The following is a 23,331-nucleotide window of genomic DNA, read 5'->3' on the forward strand; positions in this document are numbered from 1 at the left end:
CGGCAGAGGACGAGGATGCCAGGTGGGTGCAGGGAAGCAGATAGAGACTGCAACTGTGAAGGAAGGTAGGTGATAGCGTGGACAGCTCGGAAGACAAATCGACCAACTGGGTCGAAACCGCTTGAAATTGTAGGAGAAATTAGAAAGTGTCTTCATATTAGAATGATGGGCAGAGGGTGATAGATTAGAAAGATGAAAGTGGGGAGTCGGCTTTGATGGGATTTGAACCAGTCAGCTTGATTGTCCAGCAGCTTATCCACTAGACCACATAGCTTGCATTGGGCTTCTTGGGTTGTGGGATTGAATCCCCTCGGAGGACCCAGTCTCTGATTGGGTTTATTTCCTGTCCCATTCCACTGCCCCCGCGACTGGTATGTCAAAGGGATGTGTAATGTGCTGTCCTGTCTGGAAAAGTGCATATAAAAGATCCCTTGCTGCCAGTGGAAAACGACATTTCCTCCAAAACTATGTCAAAATTACAAAATGTTTGACATCAAACAGCTGATGATTGATAAAATTGGTGTTTTCTCATGGTAACATTAAACATAACTGCACCCAATTTTTCCAACAATGTTTAGGTAAAAGCAAAGTATTAATAAATCCTACAATTAATTACAGGGGATGAAGGAAAGATGTTTCATTTAATGATGCACTCAACACATTTTATTTACGGTTATATGGCGTAGGACATGGTTAAGGACCACACAGATGTATAGAGAGAAAACCTGCTGTCGCCACTTCATGGACTACTCTTTTCGATTAGCAGCAAGGAATCTTTTATATGCACCATCCCACAGACAGGATAGTACATACCACGGCCTTTGTTACCAGTTGTGGTGCACTGGCTGGAAAAAGAAATATCCCAATGGGGCCACCGACAGGGATCGATCCTAGACCAACTGCGCATCAAGCAAGTGCTTTACCACTGGGCTACATCCCGACCCTTTTCAAGGGATGAGTAATTGCAGAGGCATTTCAGATCAAATCAAAGCCACTTGGTGAAAAATATTTAATACAAAAGCTGAAATTGGAATAAGAGCTTCACTTGACATCATTGAGAAACCTTACTTTACAAGTGTACCAATTTATCCGACAATGATTAAAAAGTATTGATATGCAGTGGCAGATCCAGAAAATCCATTTAGGGAGGCCTCAATGACTTGAGGCGGAATGCCAAAGGATCTTTGAGGCAGGTTTGGAGGGGGATTGTAAAAAAAAAAAAAATGAAAATTAATATATAATAAAATTATAACTGTTGCAAAATTTAGGGATGGGGGGGGGGGCGGGGCTTTGATCCACCTCTAATATGGGTTACACATAGTATTATTATTGAATTCTGGATTGACAGTTTGATGCAATTAGCCACCGAGTAGACTTTTATCAGTTGATATTTCACATGATACACTGGGTTAATGAGCACTGCCGAGAATTTCTCTTGACTACACAGCTATCACCAGATCTAATCCCCACTGAACATAGCAACCCAGTTATCTGAAACCGAGTTCTCTATCGGATCCGTTCGTATTGTCAAACAGGAAAGACAATAACACAACTCAATAATAAAACATTTTATTTACAGTTTTATTTGGTCTTTTTCTCACATCACCCATGTCTGATGTAAATATAAATGGAATGCTTTCAAGACCTAAAATGCTTACCTGGTGATCTTTGCTAACGCCATCATAAAAGAAATTGCACATGCACATCAGTTAATACTAAAATTTAAATATGCTGCATGCTTACCATTTCGTATAATTGTACTACATAGTACAAATCTAAAATGTACATTAAAACATCTATATATCTAAATCTATAAATGCCATGTCCCCAGTTCTATGCAAGCACAAACTTTGTTAGATAAAATTTAACTCTTATAATACAAAATCTACATACAACAGGTTAAACAAACTGGAAAAAACACATCCACAAAAAAACCAAGCCATCCCCAAAACAACTCCTGTATTCTTTTAAATGAACTTTGTAAAAGGTAATAATAGTTTTCTTTTCTAAACAAGCTTGAGCAGAAATTATAATAATAGTTCAAATTGAGTCTTTAAAAGAAAGAAAGAAAAAACCCAAATGTTTCATTGCAACAATCCTGTTCAATTTTAACAATTCAGCATTTTTTTTAAAGATATAAACAAAGAACACTTCTATATGCATTAAAACCCTTTTGCAAACGCATATCTGCATTTTCACAAGCAGATTACTATACAAAATTTGACATCGTCCAAGTGTATTTTTAAGCTGCCAGTAAACACTATACATTATGACATGATCACACTGAAAATTCTGTGCAAAACAATTGCTCATTGATCGACCTTTTCCCCCATGCACTGAATGCCAGTGTGCAGAAACTTACATATGGAAAAAGTACTGTACATATGCACTATATCAGTAGACTTGTGTTAATGGGTCTACGATACAGTATACCATAGAACAAAATAGCTATGTAACTCTTGCAGTTACATAATTACATACAATGCTTCAGAACTAACAAATACATGATAATATGCTATTTAACAAATACATATATTAAAAACTGCACCAAGTAACATTCTTTAAAGTCGTATGACGTAATATCTTACTTAAAGAGAGAAAAAATTATATTGAACCGGCTGTTGCATACCTCAACCAATAACTGCACAATCTAATGAATGCAACCTGTATCACCTTTTTCAGTGCTCTTGTCTACAGACAGGTATTACCACACCTTGATATTTGGTATAATAAATAAGGAACAGAAGCAACAATATATTTAAGTTATATGGGGTTAACTACAAGTACTTAGTAAATGGTAAAATAACATTTTATTAGTAATACACCAAGCACATAATATCATTAGTTTGAAAATTAAGTTTTATTTGGTGTCTAACAAACAATAATATTATACTAAAGGCAAATAAATGTGGCAATAAATCTGCACAGAGAAGATATATACAATCAACATTAGACAATTTCATATTACATATTTTAATTAACATTTCCATAATACCTAACTCACTAACGAAGGGGGACTACTTGACAACATGTACATCTCCCCATATATGAATACATTCAGTAAATTAAAGAGGTGGTTCAAAAATACTAACACTTTAGGGCAGGTTTCTGCCAGAGGGTAAAACAGGTATGGTGCCATACCCAACTTTTTGGCAAAATTAATTATTCTTATCATTACTGTATGCTTTTAACCCTAACCCTAAACGTAACCCATTTTCTTTCTAGGGGAGGCCCCCCATAACCCCTGTTGACTGTGGTTGCATTCAATTCCATAGAGCTATAACCTAAAATTTCTTTCTGGCAGAAACACTGTATGGGGAGGATGATTATGGGATGAGCAAATGACAGACAACTTTAGTTTTGTTACCTACTGCAATTACCCTGACTTTAACTGAATATGATAAGTACTTCTTTTATTTATTTCTGTTTGTATTTTTGTTATTAAATACAAGTTATATGCATTCAATCACTGTAATAATATATGAAGAGATTGAATAGTTACCCAAATAACAATGCACCCAACCCTCCTCCAAAAAAAAAAGAAAAAAAAAGAGGGCAAGCATTATACAAATTGAAAAACATCAATCAATCCCAAAACAGGTTGAGAAATAAAATTACTGAATTAATACACGTTAAAAACATATTACAATGGTAATGTTTCAACAGTTTCAGTAACACGAGTGGAATACATACGTCTTCTTGGAGACCACATTGAATTAAGCACACTGTATTTATTGATTGGTTGAGGTTTTCCTCCACATCTACTGTCAAATGGAGTGTTGTTTCACTAAATATTATCAGCTGGCCAAGCCCATACACACTTGATAACATGATAATTTTACTGTGCCTGTGATATGGTTACTGTACACTTTTAGCCACTACCAATGTTCTGGCCCTGTAACAAAGTGTGCATGATTGTCTGTGTGTATCTCCAAGTCCCAAACTACATTAATACAGGGATGGTAAAAGAAAGAACAAATCAATAAATATAAATGTAAAGTATTATGATTGTTGGTTATTATAAACAATCAGAAGCATGTTTTGGGTATAGTCTACTACTATAGGTATGGGCAAGTTTTCAGACTTCCATCAGAAAACTTATTCAAGCATACCTGTCGTGGACACCACCTCAGACTTCGCCAGAGAACTTCCCAAAACATGTGCATGTTTGATAATTTTTATAAACCTGGGCCCAGATTTTTGAAGATATCTTAGCACATGTGTCAGTATTGAAGTTATAGCCTGCGACGGTTTTACAGTATTGTAGCACTAAGACAGCTCCTAAAACCTGCAGCCAGGTGACCATAACGTTAACACAACAAAAGTGTTGCTTAGTATATGGAACATTATGGAATTTAATGGCCAAAACAAACATATTTCTAAGTATGCCTAGTTCATTGTTGCCATTTATAAACCACTAAGATATTTCCTTCTCTGAACAAATGATGCAATAAAATTTCAAAGCAAAAGTAATCAACAAAATGGTCAATTCTATGTGTAGGTTATAGGGCATGCATAATTCATATATTTTAAAATGCCACAAGAATCCTTCCTTAGCAACTAAAATGGCATCTACCACACCAATAATACATAGCAGATGTGTTTCTGTACATGGATACTTTTCGGGGGGATTTTCGTTTTTGAAAATGTCAAGATTGTTCCTTCCTTAGCAAAAAACAAGCAATAATATGTAGATATGATAAATTATTATTATTCCAGCAAACACCGTTTAAATCTTGAAATCTTTTCAATGAAAACTTTTGAGATTTGTACAAGACTCAGAGGTGTGTGTTATCCAAGTGTCAAAATATAGATCTTACACGTTTGCACACTGGAACAATCTTCAGGTAAGCACCTTTTTAATGCTGTGAAGTACTTGATGGGACTTAAATCACAAAAATGTCTCCTCAAAAAGTGCATATACAGGCACATGTGCAGCAAATTGTGCAGGGGTGGGGGGAGGGGGCTCCCAGTTAGTACAGAGAACAGTGATATAACAATTGTTGTTGCCATGTCAACAAAAATATAATATTTTCTCTATTATGTACAGACTACAATGAGCAATAATAGTTTTTTTCATAGACTAAAACAGATCATAACTCTGCCCCATGACAAGCAGCCACAATAAAACAAGACTGAAATAAACTTGGTAGATTGTTTCACTAGTTACCATACAGGAACTTGTGAATATCTAATATGAGTCATACATCAAACTGACAAAATTAATGGAGTGGTATAAATGATAACAATTGTAATGTAGCTTAAAAACCACAAAACCCTGTATACCACATGACTGACAGAATTATCACTTACAACATTTTAAGTCACATGTTGCCCAAGAGACTATGCAAAAAAAATCTTTAAATGTCAATAAATTGAAGATGAAATGACTACTTTTACACTACTGAGGCTAAGTCTTGAAGACTACAAAATAAAACAAATTAGATTCAAGATGATATGACCACTTGTACACTCTTTTCGTCATGTCTTAAATGATGATAGACTAAAACAACAATCTACAATTCATCTTTGTAGTTTTTACCTAATGAAACACAAGCATTTTCTTCCAAAAACGTAACAAAATCTTTTAACTCTCTGGCACCCCCAAACTTCTTAGGTTTTGTTTTGTCACATGCTGCTGAAAAATAGATAGTTGGAAAGCCCTCAGCTTTAAACAACTCGGGTACATCGTTAGCTGTTGCGTCAAGTTTTGCTATAATTAGATTTTTCTCTGTTTTGTATTTCTTTGCTAATTCTTTGTACACCGGTTCTAATTGTTTACAGTGGCCGCACCAAGGTGCATACATCTCAATGAGTACATCTTTCGATGGGTTGTTGACAATCTCTTCAAATGTTTTTCCTACCACCACCGTCACTGGACCAGTCTGTTTCTTAGGAACTGGCTGTGACTTGATTTGTGGTTTTATTTTTCCTGAAAAAAAAAAAGGAGTCATTATTTATGAAAGTTTGTTAGTTTTGTTTTGTTTAATAACACCACTAGAGCATATTGATTTATTATTCATCAGCTACTGGATGTCAAACATTTGTTAATTTGTCTTAGAGAGGAAACCTGCTACATGGGCCCATTGACTGAACGAGCATCAGGCGAGCACTTTACCACTTGACTACATCCTGCCCCTTATTTATGATTGCATAATCCAAGATATCATTATATTTATAGAAATATTATTTTATTACTATAACTATCTATTCTGATAGCATTCCCAAAACAAAATATCTATTTGAAAATATATATTCTGACAGAAGTTATTTGTTTTTTGAAGAACAATGTTTTTTTGTTTTTTTCATTTTGTGTAACATGTACCTCTTTTTAGAATATCTGAGTGAGTGTTGACATATTAGTTGTTGCAAGGGATGGATTTGCCTGAAGATGTATTGTAAGATCTTTTTTAATAATGATCGTTGCTGGCAAATTCATATTTTGAAATAAACCAGATGTTAAAAGTTTTAATGTCTGGGATTTTCCCACACAAAGATTAAAATGAGTTATTCCTCTTCTGTAACCAGAAAAGTTGTTCCCTGTTGTCAAGGCGTAATCATGTGGATTATAAGCTCCATCATATGTTATATACCAATGACAAATCTACAAGCTGGAATATAAAGAAAAATGTCTTAAAGATCTTGTTACCTTTCTGAAACGCGTTAAGGAAGTCTGTGATCTCATCTGGATCAAACTCCTCCATTAGTTCCATCGGGAACTTTTTGCCATCCTTTCCCAGAATTCCGATGTTCATTTCCTCCCCAGAATCGTCAAAACCGAACTCCTTCAACATTAACTGGTAGTCATCCTCATTAGCGATTGCAAACGTTATGTTCTTGTAATCCTTGGCAATTGCAGCAATCTTTTGTCTCCAGAGCTGAGTTGCTGAAACAATAAAAAATACATTATGTTTCAATAAGGATTCACAGCTAGATACACTTAGGGATGTTCCAGTTGCTGCTTTCATCAATGTATCAAAAAGAAGATTTAACCTTTAAAACTGATGGTGATTTGAAAAGAAACTTTTCAATTTATAATTACGATTTTTGTTATTGTTGCAAAAATGAGTTGGTTTGAGTTTAAAAAACTTACACAAATTTCAGAATGATTCATTAGAGATATCAACTTATCGGTTCCTTTGTGACACAGACAAAACATTAAGAACAACATTTTAAACTTACTATATATTTTTTTTTTTTAAATACAATAGCATAAAGAATCACTCTTCAGAATGCTGAAGGGGGAAAAAATCACAAAATAATCAGTTAAGATGGTAAATTCTAACCTGTTCTGTATTCAAAACTCCAGTCGACTGTGTAGAAAACCAGACATAATGGTCTCAAGTCATCGTAAAGCTTTTCGGTCTCTCTTTCATAATGACCTACTAGTGGAACTTGGTGTTTCTTGATAAAAGTTACCATGTCTTCTCGTGTTAATTTACCCTGAAATTATATATTACTTTCATGCTTAAAAAAAAAAAAGGTGGAAAAACAGTATTGTGTAAAGCTGGTTAACCATAAAATCACTTCAAACACCAAATATTATCAATCTAGTTCAGGTTATTGTTTTATCTTTTTCTACTTGTCATGTTGTGAATACATTAAACTTAAAAACAATGTTTTTAAATAATTCTTTCACGCACAAATAGCCACTAAAAAGGAAACATTTTTGCTTACATATTTGTATTTATACCACAGAAATCCAACATATGTTGGGAAACCTCCACACAATAAACATAAAAACCTACATTACAAAACAGCAACCTACCTGATGTAAAATGTGCCACTTTGGTTCATATTTAGTATAGAACTTTTCTGCATTGAAGACAACAACAGATCCAGGGTTAATTTTGTAAAGGTTTCTCGCATCTTCGTCAAGTGTGTATCCAAATTTGTGTACATCACGGAAATCATTAGCTAAAATAAAATTGAAATGATTATTTGCATTCTCACAAAACAAGACGACTTAAATACACACAACAGAACAAAATATTAATGTATATACCACAATATAACATGATTAAGAATTTTCTTTAATATTTGTAACTTCCGATTAAAACTTCAGTAAATACACACAACCAATGATATTCCATTTTGTAATTTTTCACTCCAAATTTTGAATCATAAAGACTATTATGTAATCACACACCAGAGTCTGGACAGTTGGGTTACAAAACCCTAAAACATGTACACATAATAGTAAACATTGTTAATCATGGAAACAGATGTTGTGATGTTCTTAGAGTAATTAAAGAATGTTTTTACAAAACTCATCAAGTTGAGAAGTTTTGCTTTACGTTTCAAACTAATTATTATAACCTCAACCAATGTTGCACTTAGTGAGGTTTGTAAAACAGTCTTTAATTAAAGCATAAAGCCAGTAAATTATGTAGGGATTTTCCCAGAGAGTACAAATCTGTCTCTCTTTAAATTTTTGGAGAATATGGATCAGTATCCTGAAAATGTGTAGAGTAATGTGTTTATAAAGGTTAAAGAGTACCAGTGAGGTACGTGATATGCACATCAAAATTAGGTCATGGTGACCTAGTCATAGTATGTGACACATCACCACCCTCAGTTTTATCTGCATGCAAGGTTTGATGATCTTATATGAATTGATAAGAAACACTTATGGATGAATGTACAGACAGATGGACAATCCCATACCATAATAAGACCTGTGAAAGACAGGCATATAAATAGTAGTTTAAATGTTCCTGTATGCTTTGCAGTCAGAAAAAGTGAAAAAAAGTATTCAATCATTATGCATATATATTTATATATATAATATAGTGATGCTTTTCCGTGATTATGAAGGAAACTAGCGAATGCCCAACTCCATACTGTAAAAACATTTCCTGTCTGAATCCATGTTATTCCCAATAGTATCAGTTTACATCAGAGGAGTTATTAAAGAGATTCGAACCTGTGTCCTTGTATTCGCTGAGTCGAGGATCCCCAAGATTGCTGAAGAAACCCATAACAGTGATGTCGTCCTTCTGCATGAAATCCTTGACCGCCTTAACAGTGGCCAGCAGTTTGGCAGCGTCACCCTGCTGATCTATCATGTAGTTCACAATGGCTGATGAAAGAAAGAAAAAAAACGTCGTAGTAGAAACCTTTCACTCCACTTATATGATTTAGATATTTATTTCTACATAGCTGGAACAAAATATACTGCACTACTCTAATTACGCAATATCAGACTACCATATAAATCACACTCTGAGAGAAGTACCTGGGTTCTGGAACTATTTCTTGATGAAACCAGAATTACTATGCCTCAGTTTTAACTAAACTTACAGGGCAAACAGTTACATGTTCATGGTGATGACACAGACAAGAACTTTATGGGTGGTGCTAAAATGCAAACGTTCAAAAACCTACATAGAAATTTCATCTCTATCCAAGTTATAAGTCGGGCTTTCACAAGCCTTTATCGTTGGATCATTTGTCAAGAAATCTGGAAGATGTGTCAGGGACACAAAGCATAAACCTTCAAAGAATGTAACAAGTGAAATGCTTATATGGCTTTCACAAATTAACCTGAAAGCATAACGACGTATCAAATTTGTTTTTCATCTTATAAAATAGTATATGCTTTATATTAATTTTTTACGACAAGAAGAAGGAAATGTTTTATTTAATGATGCACTCAACACATTTTATTTACGGTTATATGGCGTCAGACATATGGTTAAGGACCACACAGATACTGAGAAAGGAAACGTGTTGTCGCCACTTCATGAGCTACTCTTTTTGATTAGCAGCAAGGGATCTTTTATATGCACCATCCCACAGACAGGATAGTACATACCATGGCCTTTATTACACTAGTTGTGGAGCACTGGCTGGAACGAGAAATAGTTTTTACGAACAAGCACTATCTATGTAGATCTAAAGCTGGGGCCTAATTCACTCAACTGTCACAACGTTGCAGTCTCACAGTGTGATGCAACAAGACTCGCAAGGACTATACAATGGTGATTAATTGAGCTTTGTGAACTAAAAAGTTAGTTTGTTTTGTTTAATGACACTACTAGAGCACATTGATTTACTGATCATCGCCTATTGGATGTCATGCATCTGGTAATTTTGACATAGAATTAGAAAGGAACCCTGCCACATTTTCCCATTAGTAGCATATACACCATCCCACAGACAGGACAGTACATACTGCGGACTTTAGTGCACTGGCTGAAACAAGAAAGATCCTAATTGGCCCACTGATGGGGATAGATCCTAGACTGACCATGCATCAGGAAAGTACTTTACCACTGGGCTACGTCTCGCCCTACTTTGTGAATCAGACCCCAAATCAGTAAATATGGATCACACGGTGCACAATATAAATTACTTTAATTACAGCAAGATATTTATTTTCTAAGACAAAGCTTCTCATTATTCCCTAGATTAAACCAAAAACCTATTTCGACAATACTGCCACACATACCATGTTCATCCCGTTCACCATTATACTCGAAGCTTTTTCCCTTTCTGAAGATCTTCAGCGTCGGGTAACCAGTGACCATGTGTTCTGTAGCTATCTCACTGTTTACCGTTGCGTCTATTTTTGCCAGAGGAATCGGTGGGTCGTAATCCTTCAGACGCTGAGCTGCTTTCTCGTACAGAGGGGCCAGTTTCTTGCAGTGACCACACCTATAGAACAACAATGATGGATATTAATGGAAATGCACATTCTGAGAGTACTGCTAAAGTAACACATGTCCCCTACAGGGCCCAACAAATGTTCATATCTCCTAAGTTCAAAGATCATAACTTTTTGAAACATGGATAAATTTTGATGTGCCTTGAATAACTTCACACGAACATCGAACTTGATCTGCACATAACTCTGTTAAAAATGGTTTAAGTGTCATGACAGTCACACTTGATCTGGCCATAACTCTGTTAAAAATGGTTAAAGTGTCATGACAGTCACACTTGATCTGGCCATAACTCTGTTAAAAATGGTTAAAGTGTCATGACAGTCACACTTGATCTCCACATAACTCTGTTAAAAATGGTTAAAGTGTCATGATAGTCACACTTGATCTGCACATAACTCTGTTAAAAATGGTTAAAGTGTCATGACAGTCACACTTGATCTGCACATAACTCTGTTAAAAATGGTTAAAGTGTCATGACAGTCACACTTGGTCTGTAACTGTATGCAAAATTGTATGTCAATATCTTGAGACATGGCAAAAAAAGAGGGAAAGGTATCGCAAAAAAATACATTTGGAACAATATATGTGGGAGATGAAATCTATAGTCCACTCGGTTGGACTGGTAGGGGACTAATAACATGAAAGGACATGATACTTTACATCCTCACATGAACTAGTCAATCCTCAGCTAACTTGATAATCTATAAACTTCGATTAGGTGCTGCATGCAACCCAAAAATGCTGATAATCTGAAGGTCAATGAAGTATTGCTTATCAGAGTATAACTGGTCATTCACTTTGTACGATTTAAAGTTTAATATGGCAAATATGTTCTTTATGTAATAATATAATTTATCATATTTAGTTAGGATAATACAATTTTTAGAAATTTGTTTTAACTTCAACACAGTTTTGTTATATTTTTCATGCTGTAATAGACACAAATTAAAAAAAACAAGTAACAGAAGGAGAGTTTCGTCCTGTACTTACCATGGTGCATAGAACTCAACAAGGATGAGTTCCTCTGTGTTGACAACGTCTTCGAAGTTCTCCTTGGTTAAAGTCAGGACAGCTTCAGGGGGAGGTTTCCACTCCGGGTCAGATCTTTCTGTCATGTATTTCACAATCCCTTGAAAACAAATCAATAATGTCAGGAACAACCAACATACCAAACATTTGGTCTAAGTAAAAGATTTTTAGTCCAGTCATAACATGAGCTATTAAAATAATTTTATTCTTAATGTCGCTATTTGGCAAACTTATATTAACTCACTGAATTGACCTTTATTTGGCGATTATGTTGCCATGATTTGTAAATGTACATGCTGGGATCAATTTTTTTTATCAATTTTAATATTTTCGGCCATGGGTAAACCAAAGTTGAAAGTTTGTTTTGTTTAATCATCGGCTATAGCAATACTCACCCTGTAAATTCCCAAATTAGCCAGTTGCTATTTTTTTAATACAAAGATGCTACAAAATTTAGTCTTTGGTTAATAAAATATTCTTTAAATTAGCCACATTTTAATCATTTTCAAGGAAATACTCTTCATATCTAAATATTAGTTAAAACAAAATTTGTTCCAGTGTGAGCCCTGCTATCGGATATATAACATGACAGGATAGCACATACCACAACCTTTCATATACCAGTTGTAGTGAACTGGCTGGAATGAGAAATAGTCCAATGTGCACACCGATGGGGATTGATCCTAGACTGACAACGCATCAGGTGGGCGCTATGTCCTGCCACCAAAATGTAGCAAGAGTGTTAACAAAACGTAGATTTCATGTTATATTAATATCAAGTAATTAAAGCTTACCAGTTTCCTCTCTTGGGCCATCGTAATCGTACTTTGTTCCTTTCTTAAACCACATCAATGTGGGGTAGCCTGAAACATCGTATCTGAAGGTAAAACGAAACAAAATGATGAAAGTATCCGAATACTTAAAACATAAGTCTCATAACAGTAAAATGTTAGGGTTTTTTTCACTATAAAAAGTAGGGAAACTTACTTTTCATCTCTAATAGAAAAATTAGAAATGGTAAACATTCCACCAGACCCACTAATACTAACACTGACACAAAGAAACCAATAATAAAGTTTATATATTGTAAAGTGATCAGGTTAAAGTTTCTTTTAAGACACCATTAGAGCACTCGTGATTAATTATTAATCAGCTATTGAATGTCAAACATTTGTTAATTCTGACACGTCGTCTTCAGACAAAATCTGCAACATTATCCCACTAGCAGCAAGCAGTCTGTTATATACTTCCCCAGATTGATCTGCACATACCATTGTCTTTGATATACCAGTCACGAGGTACTGGTTAGGAAAAGATAAAAACCCTGATGGGTCCGCTGAGGTGATGTGATCCTACAACACATTCATCTCAGGAAAGTACTCTACCAACAGCTATATTTCTCCCCACAAATCAGGTATGCAACCCCCCCACCCCCCCCAAAAAAAACCCACCCAACAACACAAAAAAACCTCAACAAAGCCCAATAACAAAAGCAACACAGAAAGTTTTACTATATACTACTCAAAAGAATTTAAGGGTCAGACGATATTTTCGACATTATTTTCTGAATGTCAATTATATTAGCTAGACCATAATGTCACGCATGGTATTGTTCCATTTTGACGAAAGTGGGTCTAAGCAACCCATAAATGAATTAAAATCCACTGTCATTGACACTGTCGACTAGTTCTAATGGCGAAAACATGCTTACATTTGCACGTAAATTAGGGCGAAAGCGAAAGGTCTGCTAAGCGCCCATAACTTGCTTTTTCACAAAACGCTTCATTTGCACGCTTTGCACGTGTATTCCATGTTCCCAATGCTGAATTTCCGTATAATTGGAGCTTGCGTTCGTGTACGGTGCACACTCCAAATTCGACAATGGTACGACTTCAACTGACTATCGAAGATCGAGGAAGGGCTATTGCTTGGCTTCAGGATGGCAATACGCAAAGAAATGTTGCTCTGAGACTTGGTGTCAGTCAGAGTGTCGTTGGCCGACTGTGGCAACGGTACCAAGCAACGAATTCTGTTCGAAATTGTCCACGTTCGGGAAGACCCCGAAGCACTACAAATAGAGAGGACCGCTACATCACCAATATGGCTCTACGTCAACACACAACCACTGCACGCCGATTACGTGACAATCTGCGGACTGCGACTGGAACTCGAGTGTCTGATCAAACCATACGCAATCGTCTGAGAGCCAATAATCTACGCTGCCGTCGCCAGGCTGTTCGACCACCACTCCTACCACGTCACAGAACGGCCAGACGTCACTGGTGCACGCTTCATCTGCGGTGGCAACGTGTTCAGTGGGGTCGAGTGATGTTCACTGATGAGTCCAGGTTTAGTCTCCAGTTCAACGACGGTCGGGTTCGTGTCTACAGACGTCCTGGGGAGCGCTTCGCTGACGTTAACGTTAGACAACGTCACCGGTTCGGTGGTGGCAGCGTCATGGTGTGGGGCGGCATCTCTATCCACCACAGGCCCCCCCTCTATGTGGTGGATGGCAATCTGAATGGAATCCGCTATCTGAATGAGATTATCCAGCCGTTGGTTCTCCCAGGCCTTCAGCAGATTGGCGGCGGGGCAGTTCTGCAGGATGACAATGCCAGACCCCACCGCGCGAGGGTGGTAACGGACTTTCTCAGACAACAAGGTATCGCCAGGATGGATTGGCCAGCATATTCGCCTGACTTGGCCCCAATAGAGAACGCCTGGGACGAATTAGGCAGGAGAGTTCGGGATAACCATGCCCCTCCGGCCAACCTTCATGATCTGGGTCAACTTCTTATGGCAGAGTGGCAGGCCATTCCCCAAGAGTTCTTCAGACGTCTGACCAACAGCATGAGGCAACTATGTGTAGAGTGTATTCGCGCCAGGGGTGGATTCACACACTATTAAACGAATGTTCTAATGTGTAAAATCCATGTTTGACAACCTTCAACTTTGACAGCATGTCATGTTACTTTCTTGTATACAGTGACGTTTATTTGTGTTTTTTTGTAAATATGGAACAATAAATTAAATTTTTGGTGTAGTTTACATCATCAATCTAATACACTCTGAAACTTATTTGGTTATAAATTTTTGACCCTTAAATTCTTTTGAGTAGTATATAATAAACTGTTGTAACTGTCATTGTAACTTTATACACAGAGCCACACACTTTAAAAGACTAAATCATTATGAACATAATCTATCATACACGTCTGCTGGAAAAAACCCCAGAAAAGAAACAGATATAACAATTTTCAACATTAAAGGGACACGCCCTAGTTGTTAACCATTACGCCGTTGTTTTTCGCTATTAAACCCATTTTTTCACAAATAAAATTGCACTTTACTTACCGTTTATTATTTAGAATATACATTTCCATTCACCTGAAGTGTTTTTTGATAATCCTGGTAATCCTGGTGTTTGTAATACCACAAAATGCATTTTTCGTATTTCATAAAATGCCACGGGCCTCTGAGAAAAAAACGTTGAGCAGACAAGGTCTAATCTATTTTTAGAGGGGATATTCCCATTTCAATGTCACAGACATTGGTATACCATGTGATCGTTATCATTTTGGTTCGGTTTGTTTTCTCGTGCACGGTTCGCACAATCAACATCTGATTGTTTGTCGTTTGCTTGTTGTTCATTTGTGAGATTTTTCTTCACAGTTCGTGAACATTTTCAGTAACAATAAAGTTCAGACAAGTAAGTATCTCAATACAAAACGTTACAAACCCTTAAAACCAATAATTTTGCTAAGTCTTACGATATCTGGAGAGGGGATACAACCAGGACAGAACAGTTGGAATATCTCCAGGAGAGGTGAAAGGAACGCACCCCAAGTCTGTGTGCACTCTGTGAAATTTGTCGTGACGTAGGCATTGTTGTGCTTCGAGCGACATCTACCGGTGACATCAGAATACTAACTTTCAAAATTATTTCAAGCAATTGGGACATGGGGATTCCCATGGTATTTATCGATATAAAACCTGCTTTTTCACTCCATTTGATAAAAAAACGTGATCTAATTGTATTACAGGTTTGTAGATTAACCAAATTATAATTTATTTTTGCTGGATGAAACTAGGGCGTGCAGCTTTAAAAAATAAAATTAAAATTAAAAAACAAATTATTAAATGTCATCATTTTGTAATTATTACTCTCTAACAGTATCTGACAAACCTCTGAGCCAATTCAGTTTCAACAGTAGCATCCACCTTTGCAAGTGCTACAGGATGGGTGAGATCTTTCAACTGTGTGGCAGCCTTCGCGTACTCCGGTGCCAGGTGCTTGCAATGACCACACCTAGAAACACAGGAACATTGATGATCAAGATCAATTTCAAAACAGCACAATATGTTGTCATACTGAATTGTCTTGAAACAAGAGGTAAATATCACTTTTAATTTCTAAATACAATGACACCTCTCTAAATCACACACTCATAAGACCATGTAAAAGTCTCATTTTAAGGTGTACCCAGTTTAGAGAGGTTATGTTCTGTACCAATATTTAAAAAGGTACCATGAAAAATTTATGGACTTAGGGAACTTGTTTACATAAGGTTGGGTTTTAAGAGGTTTCACTGTATTGCTAGATCAGAGATCATGTGGGACATTAATCCATTTTTTTTTTATGTTAGGGAATAATCAAACAAGTATCATGTACAATATTTTTTATTTGTCTATTAAATTTATAAACACACAAGCTATAAATAAAATTTTGATATCCCAATTACACCTGAACCATGTATGTAATCATGTAAAAGTACCAATGGCTAAATATTTAATAAATTAAGATCTTACCAAGGTGCATAAAATTCAACAAGAATCACATCGTGATCTTTAAGAGCATCCTCAAAATTCTTTTCAGTCAGAACTAGTACGTCGTCAGTTTCGTCTTTGTTTTTATCAGTTTCTGAAATTAATTAATTAATTAATACGCAACTTAAGGGATAACTAGGTTGCATTTGACCATTTGCAAATATTAATGCTGGTTTTACTGTTTCAAACTGAGTTTTACTGGCAACATAAAGCAAATTAGTCAAATACAACATAGCTATCTCCTTTATAATTTAATAAATGCAATTTAAATATGTTTGTTTGTGTATACAATCTTTCTTCTTTTTATTAGAACACAGCATTAAAAAAAAGATGGTTACTACTATCAAGTCAAAACATAGTGGGAGCAAATAATTTGTTTGTTTTTTTGTGTAATGCATTTAGTTAGTGTCACCAATATGAACACTTATCGTGACAAATGGTGCTCGGTAAATGTGCAGTGTGTGTGCACTGACATACAGACAGGAATGATTCGGCATAGTTGTCAGGCTGCAAATTTAGCAGGATTCCATGCTTCCATGAATTCTCGATTTTGGATTAGAAGCAGTAAGTTAGGCGATGGAATCCCAAAATACCTGTACTACAACATGATTCATCCCCAAATTCAATCCCTTGTTTTAAGAGTTTCCATTATTTACTGCGGCAGTCCTGTCAGCATCACACATGATGACACACAAACACAAATTTTGTTTAAACACACATATTTTGACAGTTCCATGACAGGAAAAATTTAATTTCATTATTTCCATATATACAAAGCATCAAAAAATTCCTGCCTTTCCTAATTTTTCTGACATCACCACACATTACATAATTTCAAAGCTAAATCTTACTCAAAAAGAGGAACATTAAGCCATTCAAATTCCTTGCACAAACTGGCTTTCACAATTCATGTTAATCAATTTATATAGTCAGTAGCATCACTTTAAAGAATACGGCCGTTTCAAATAGTTTATGAAAGTAGTTAGCCAACAAAAATTTGGAAGGAAGCAAGCAAATGTGTTATTTAACGATGCACTCAATACATTATATTTATGGTTATATGGAGTTGGACATATGGTTAAGGACCAGACCGATAAAGAGAGAGGAAACCCACTGTCACCACTTCATGGGCTACTCTTTTCAATTAGCAGCAAGGGATCTGTTATATGCACCATCCCCCAAAAATTAGGATTCAAAACAATGTGCTCGGTCAGTGTAATGTCAGTCACTAAAATATAGAAATGTTTAAATGAGAAGAAAATCCAAAGACATATAAACTTGTCCTTTGTATATAAAATTGTAATTCTCTTATCACTAGCTAAAGTAAAGATAATAAATATGTCAACCAGTTTTGAAATTATGTGATTTGAATTTGGGAGAAAAAAAGAAACTGTCAGAGTTTCTGCCAGAAAGAAATTTTTGGGTATGGCGCTATGGAATTGAATATTTACAATGTGTGTGCTAAATGCAATCACAGTTGACAGGGGTTATGGGAGACCTTCCCCAGAAAGAAAATGGGTTAGGTTTAGGGTTAGGGTTAAAATAATAATAATTATGTCAAAAGGTTAACTTTAACAAATAAAATCTGCAAATTTTTTGGGTATGGCGCCATACCTGTTTTACCCTCTGGCAGAAACCCTGACTGTAACATCCATCACAGAAACGTCCATCACAGAAAAAAGTGGATTCTGTAACATCTGTCAATCTCGTAAGTCAGGGAAAGTCTTCATTTAGCAAAAGCTGGTTTCACTATTTTACCCACAATTCTTTAGTACTTCATGGGACTATCATGAAGTTTCTGCCCTAGCAAAATGTTTGTTGGTCACCCCCCCCCCCCCCCCCCACCAACCAAACAAAATAAATAAATACTCAATAACGAAAGTTTAGCAAATATCTCGTCTAAATTTGAGATGGTTGAATAAACTTAAAAGAAAACCAGGTCCTCCTGTTGTATTACGACAAAGGTTGATGAGTTTGTTGTTTGTAAATGGTAAACATTTCAGATGTGAATACTAATTAATAAAAATAGGTTAATTTCTAAATGTTATGCCATTTCTTTTAACATTAGCTAAACTTTCGTTGTTGAGTATACATTCTGCTTTTTCCAGGGTTTTTTTTAAAAACACCATCTTACCGTATTATGGTTTTAATATAAAGCTTTATACGGATAAATATATTTAGTATGACCTTTACTTTAGCCTAATTACTTTAAGAAATAATTGATATTGAGATATTATAAAACTTAATGGTGTCCAATAATGCATTGGTTATAGATATTAATATTCTAAGTACGAAAATGTAAATACCGTAAATAGCAATTTTAAGAATGTAAAAATAATTTATTTGCCAAAGATTTTTTAAAATGGCTTCAAATTATGATAGTCCCATTCACCCGTATTCATATCTTGAGCTATTTTCTAGACAAAGCAATTCCAATTTTATCAAAAATATAGGTGTGAAAATATATAACATCTCAGCGTAACCACAGATAGTGTCGTGGAAACCTAAGTTGTGACTGGTGGGTTGTTCAATACATGTATAATGATAACTCTTTCCTGAAGAGGTATCGTAAGGCAAATTCGTGATGGGATTCACAAAGTGAGTATTATGTACAAAGTTAGTACTACCCGGAAATGGCCATCCAAAGAGGGCAAGTTTTTTCTATACTTGAGAGAAGATGAAAAAAAAAAAAAACCCAGCTACTGCTACCCATCATGACCAACAAAAGGGATGACTGGGGTTTGGGGTGGATATGACATTAGTAAAATTGTAACTTCTCATAGGTTCTTTTTGTATTTGCAGACCCTTTCGTAACCATTTTAGAGGACAGTGTTTGTCTTCAACCTGACAGTGTTTTGAGCTTTACCTTTAAAATAAATGCAGCTAGTTGCATGACAGAAATATATAAGACTATCAGTGGTTGCAAAACAAGGTGTCGCGCGTCGCATGCGTCGTTTACTACCCTCATTTCCGACGTCTCTTTTTTCGCCACAGTTGCTCAGACTCCAGTTCATATTTTCTTGGTTCTTGTCTGAATGTATAGCTCGGCTTCTTTGAGTTTCCCACGAATACAGAGTCCATTACTGCTAATTGCCTTTGTTTTTAAAATATATTTTGTTTTGATTCATGAGCACACTAGACCCAATGATTTTCCGCGATTGCGGAAAACGGACGGAATTCCCATTTACATTTGGAAAGGGAATTACGATTTTCCACGAAGTTAAATTTTTTTATGCTATTAGCTGTAAAACTGATGATTGACCCGTGCGCAGTCATGTCATAGGGTTTTACACGTGAACATTCAGAACAAGTTGTTGTAGCGCACGCCTGTCATGGGCACAATAGCCGGCCTTGGCCGGCTCCTCCGTCCATGACAGGAAAGGTGGGGGGAGGGGAGAGGAGGGACCGCCTGCACTGGCAGGTGCAAGGGAGCACCAGCAGCCCGATCAAATCGGTAGCAGGCGGGTGGAGGTGGTGCTATGGAATTTGAATGGAGCAGTTAAATGCCAAAGAGAAAAGGGTGCACAATTTTGATTGAGGGAATTTGGTGCACTTTTGAACGGTCGGTCGAAAGGTAAATGGCCAAGCGCAGTACTATTGGCAAACACTAGACTGGATTATGTGCTTCACAGTATTTTTTAAACCAAATGGTCACATTAAGAACCAATCAAATACTTCGCGAACATTAGCGAAACGTTTGCTGGATGAACTTGGGGCTGGTTTACTACTTAGTATGTTGCGCCTGCGCAAATGGGACAGGGTTTTTTTTCCAGGAGTAAGTTTAGCCAGCGGTTTGTCGCTAACGTTTGTCTTGGAAAACAGATTTTTACACTACATATTAAACCGAATGACCATTTCGGGAGCCACCAGTCGAAATGTTTGCAAACGTTTAGCAAAAAACAGCTGGCTGAACGTTGCAATGTTACTTTATTTCCGCTGTGTCATGCCCATACTTCAATTTGCAGACGTTAGACTGTCAGAGATGATAAAATTTTTGTTTACGTTTTGTGAACCCTAAGCCCCATTGAATGAAGCAGTGCACTTAATTGTTGGACAATCATGCTTTATATAGTTATTATAATTGTAGCCTTTGCTCCCGATGTGATTTATCACTACTAATATGTAGGCTTATTTTGATTTCATGATAAATAGCGACATATGTTGTCGCCATTCAATGTTCGGACCCTTTAATTTGTCACAACTTGTGAAATAGCTTTTTTTTTTAAACGGAAAACCACTGAATCATGTGTTCTATTCATGGGCCAACAATTTCACCAACTATATGCATTACAAGTGGACTACATTGCACACTTCTGTGGTAACAGACTCCAGCCCATCGAGGCCCCCCCCCCCCCCTCCTCCCTGCGTGCCCCCATTACCGAGTGTCTGTAGCTCTCGATAAACCCCCAACTCCTACTCTGTCAGTTCTAACGCCTACTAGAACTTCGTTTTGCAACCGCTGAGACTATGATATACTGATAAATCCTCAGTGGTTTTGTATAAAATTTATCAAAATGCACATCATGATCTTCACCAGGCATTAAAATGCTTTTATCATCACAGCAGTAGACAAGGTACTGCTTTTTATGGACACATAACTTCATTTTATTCCAGTGGACAAAATGCAACATCTGTCACGCACAATTATGCAATAATTTTCATTATATTCTTGTTCTAGAGCTGAACTGCAATTGGTTCTCTTCTATAGCCTAAATGAAGTTAGCTGGTTTTTATACATGATCTTTGGAAGTAACGGCCTTCATGCACAGCCTCATATTTTTGATAACCCACCAAGCCATAGATATTACAAGGCACTTTTGTCTGTGACACCAAATAGACTTGGACATTGCCAGGTCTCATATACAAGACCAAGTTACTGGGGGTACCACTCTAATGAGGCCAGTTGGGACGACCTCTAACCTCTCTGAATGTGATGTCCATCACCATGGAATTGATCTTTTGCTTAAAAAAACCTTTCAAAAATAATGTTTATTGAACTAAAGAAAAGAAAGAGGAATATGTATTTTAAGGCTCCTGAGGACTCTCCATAATTTACGACACGTTAATGCTGGTTTGTAACTTCTAGTGCCTCAAATGGATTTGATTAGCCAGCTGAATTTCGTGAACAGTTGTATGTAAAAGGAATCAGCATGTAGAATAAAAACCTGGGGTAGAAACGGACAATCAACCCTTAGCTCCAGGCAAGTAGAACTTGCTAGGGACAAGCACAATTTAATGTCACTAGCTAGGCTCACGCCAACCAATCACCAATTTGCCATAGGCTAGTAGAAGTATCTGCTGGCGAATAAAATAATTTCTGCTTTGCCAAGCTGGTGAAAACAAAATTTGACATCTTGCAATTTAGAGAAATGTTAGTCAAAAATGCAAGTCGGTGTTTCTACTAACAGGACTTTTCATTAAATATATCTGCTTCCATATTTACGAGTTCTGCGCCATGTTCAGCGACAGAAAGTAGAGAGAAAAAAACACTCGCTAACACTTCACGTTAAACCGAGTAACCACATTGTCTCTTTGACTGGTTCCCTTTGCAGAAGCTGAATGCAGCCATTGCATTTATGAAATGTTTGTAACTTCCTCCAATCTGCAGAGACCCACTTGGTTCGTAATTTATGCAAGCATGTCAGCCATTTTGTCGTCTGTTAACAGGGCTTTAGTTTGCATGCCTAAAATAAGTATGCACAAAATAAGCAAGTCCAAATTAAGTATAAACATGCTAATCTCAAAAACAATCAAATGTTAAGCTGTAATCAGATCGAAATAAATTGAAATGCATATCTGAATATATACCAGCTATTAACACTACTGCACCAGTGTGCTCAGGACACACAAAAGTCCCTAGCTGTTGTGCTCAAATCAGTGAGATCTAAAGCACTGGCTAAAGACGTTAAGTTTTAACTTTCAAGTTTAACAGCGAGTACTACCATTTGTCACGGTTATTACAGGAAATGTTTTATTTAACGACGCACTCAACACATTTTATTTACGGTTATATGGGCACCGGACATATGGTTAAGGACCACTGAGAGGAAACCCCCCTCCCCCTCCCTTAACCTTAACTAAAAATAATACGTGGGGGGGGGGGGGCGGGCCGGCAGATATTTATCATATACTGAAAATCTTTCGACATCTCAAACGGTAGAGTACTCGGGTTAATGCGCTGCAAGATGGCATCAGAGGCATGGTGGCTTGCCAATAAACTGTTTTTTTCTAAATTAATAAACATATAACTACAACTAGAACAAGTGAATTTCACATTAATTTGTTAATAGTAACACGAGTTATCTCCCTCTATGTTTAAGACTGATAGTGATACATTGAAACAGAGAAAAACGAAATAAATAAAATAAATCTACCATCCTCAGTTTCCCCATCGGTTTGTGCCTCATCTTCTTCTTCATCCGCACATTTAATTATTGGTGTTGACACAAGCAAACACAGAAGCAACACGTAAAACTTCATTTTCCACTCTGATCAAATTTGACATACATGTGCTACAACTTGTCGCTTCCCAACACCGGAAATTACTACGACCAGAAAAAAGACCCAAATAGAATTAAATAGTGCTCATAAAATCTAGTCAGTTGATGTTTTATTAAAACAAGAATGTATTGTGCTGCACATGAAGCACATCTCTGATTAAAATAATTACATAATACTGCTAAATAACACTGTTGTTAGGATAAATTACAACAGCGCGTAGAAATATTATTCTTAAAATATCCACCAATGATGCATTGACAGGTTCCTGTTTTTGCCACAGACAAGCAGACGACACAACACTTGT

At 36.4% G+C, this 23,331-nt stretch overlaps 1 protein-coding gene across 1 annotated transcript; it reads right to left on the reverse strand.

Annotated features, from left to right (window-relative positions):
• Window positions 1-1,553: 1,553 nt before the first annotated feature.
• On the reverse strand, window positions 1,554-23,044 carry LOC121380664 (protein disulfide-isomerase A4-like). The gene is made up of 11 exons (XM_041509595.1): window positions 22,901-23,044; window positions 16,509-16,620; window positions 15,886-16,008; window positions 12,494-12,576; window positions 11,661-11,799; window positions 10,454-10,659; window positions 8,927-9,082; window positions 7,769-7,917; window positions 7,287-7,443; window positions 6,650-6,886; window positions 1,554-5,932 (listed from the first exon to the last, which is right to left on the reverse strand). The coding sequence occupies exons 1-11, from the start codon at window positions 23,004-23,006 to the stop codon at window positions 5,517-5,519; spliced, it is 1,884 nt and encodes a 627-aa protein (XP_041365529.1). The 5' UTR covers window positions 23,007-23,044; the 3' UTR covers window positions 1,554-5,516.
• Between the last annotated feature and the right edge of the window lie 287 nt (window positions 23,045-23,331).

This window comes from Gigantopelta aegis, chromosome 9 (genome assembly GCF_016097555.1).
Source record: "Gigantopelta aegis isolate Gae_Host chromosome 9, Gae_host_genome, whole genome shotgun sequence".
Lineage (NCBI taxonomy): Eukaryota > Metazoa > Mollusca > Gastropoda > Neomphalida > Peltospiridae > Gigantopelta > Gigantopelta aegis.

Bases quoted from the DNA above. Each gene is read 5' to 3' on its own strand.
- LOC121380664 (XM_041509595.1), bottom strand. From the start codon at position 23,006: ATGAAGTTTTACGTGTTGCTTCTGTGTTTGCTTGTGTCAACACCAATA. The intron at 9,083-10,453 runs GTATGTGTGGCA...TTCTTTCATCAG, and splicing joins TGGTGAACGGGATGAACATG to CCATTGTGAACTACATGATA. The intron at 6,887-7,286 runs GTTAGAATTTAC...TTATTGTTTCAG, and splicing joins GAGTTTTGAATACAGAACAG to CAACTCAGCTCTGGAGACAA.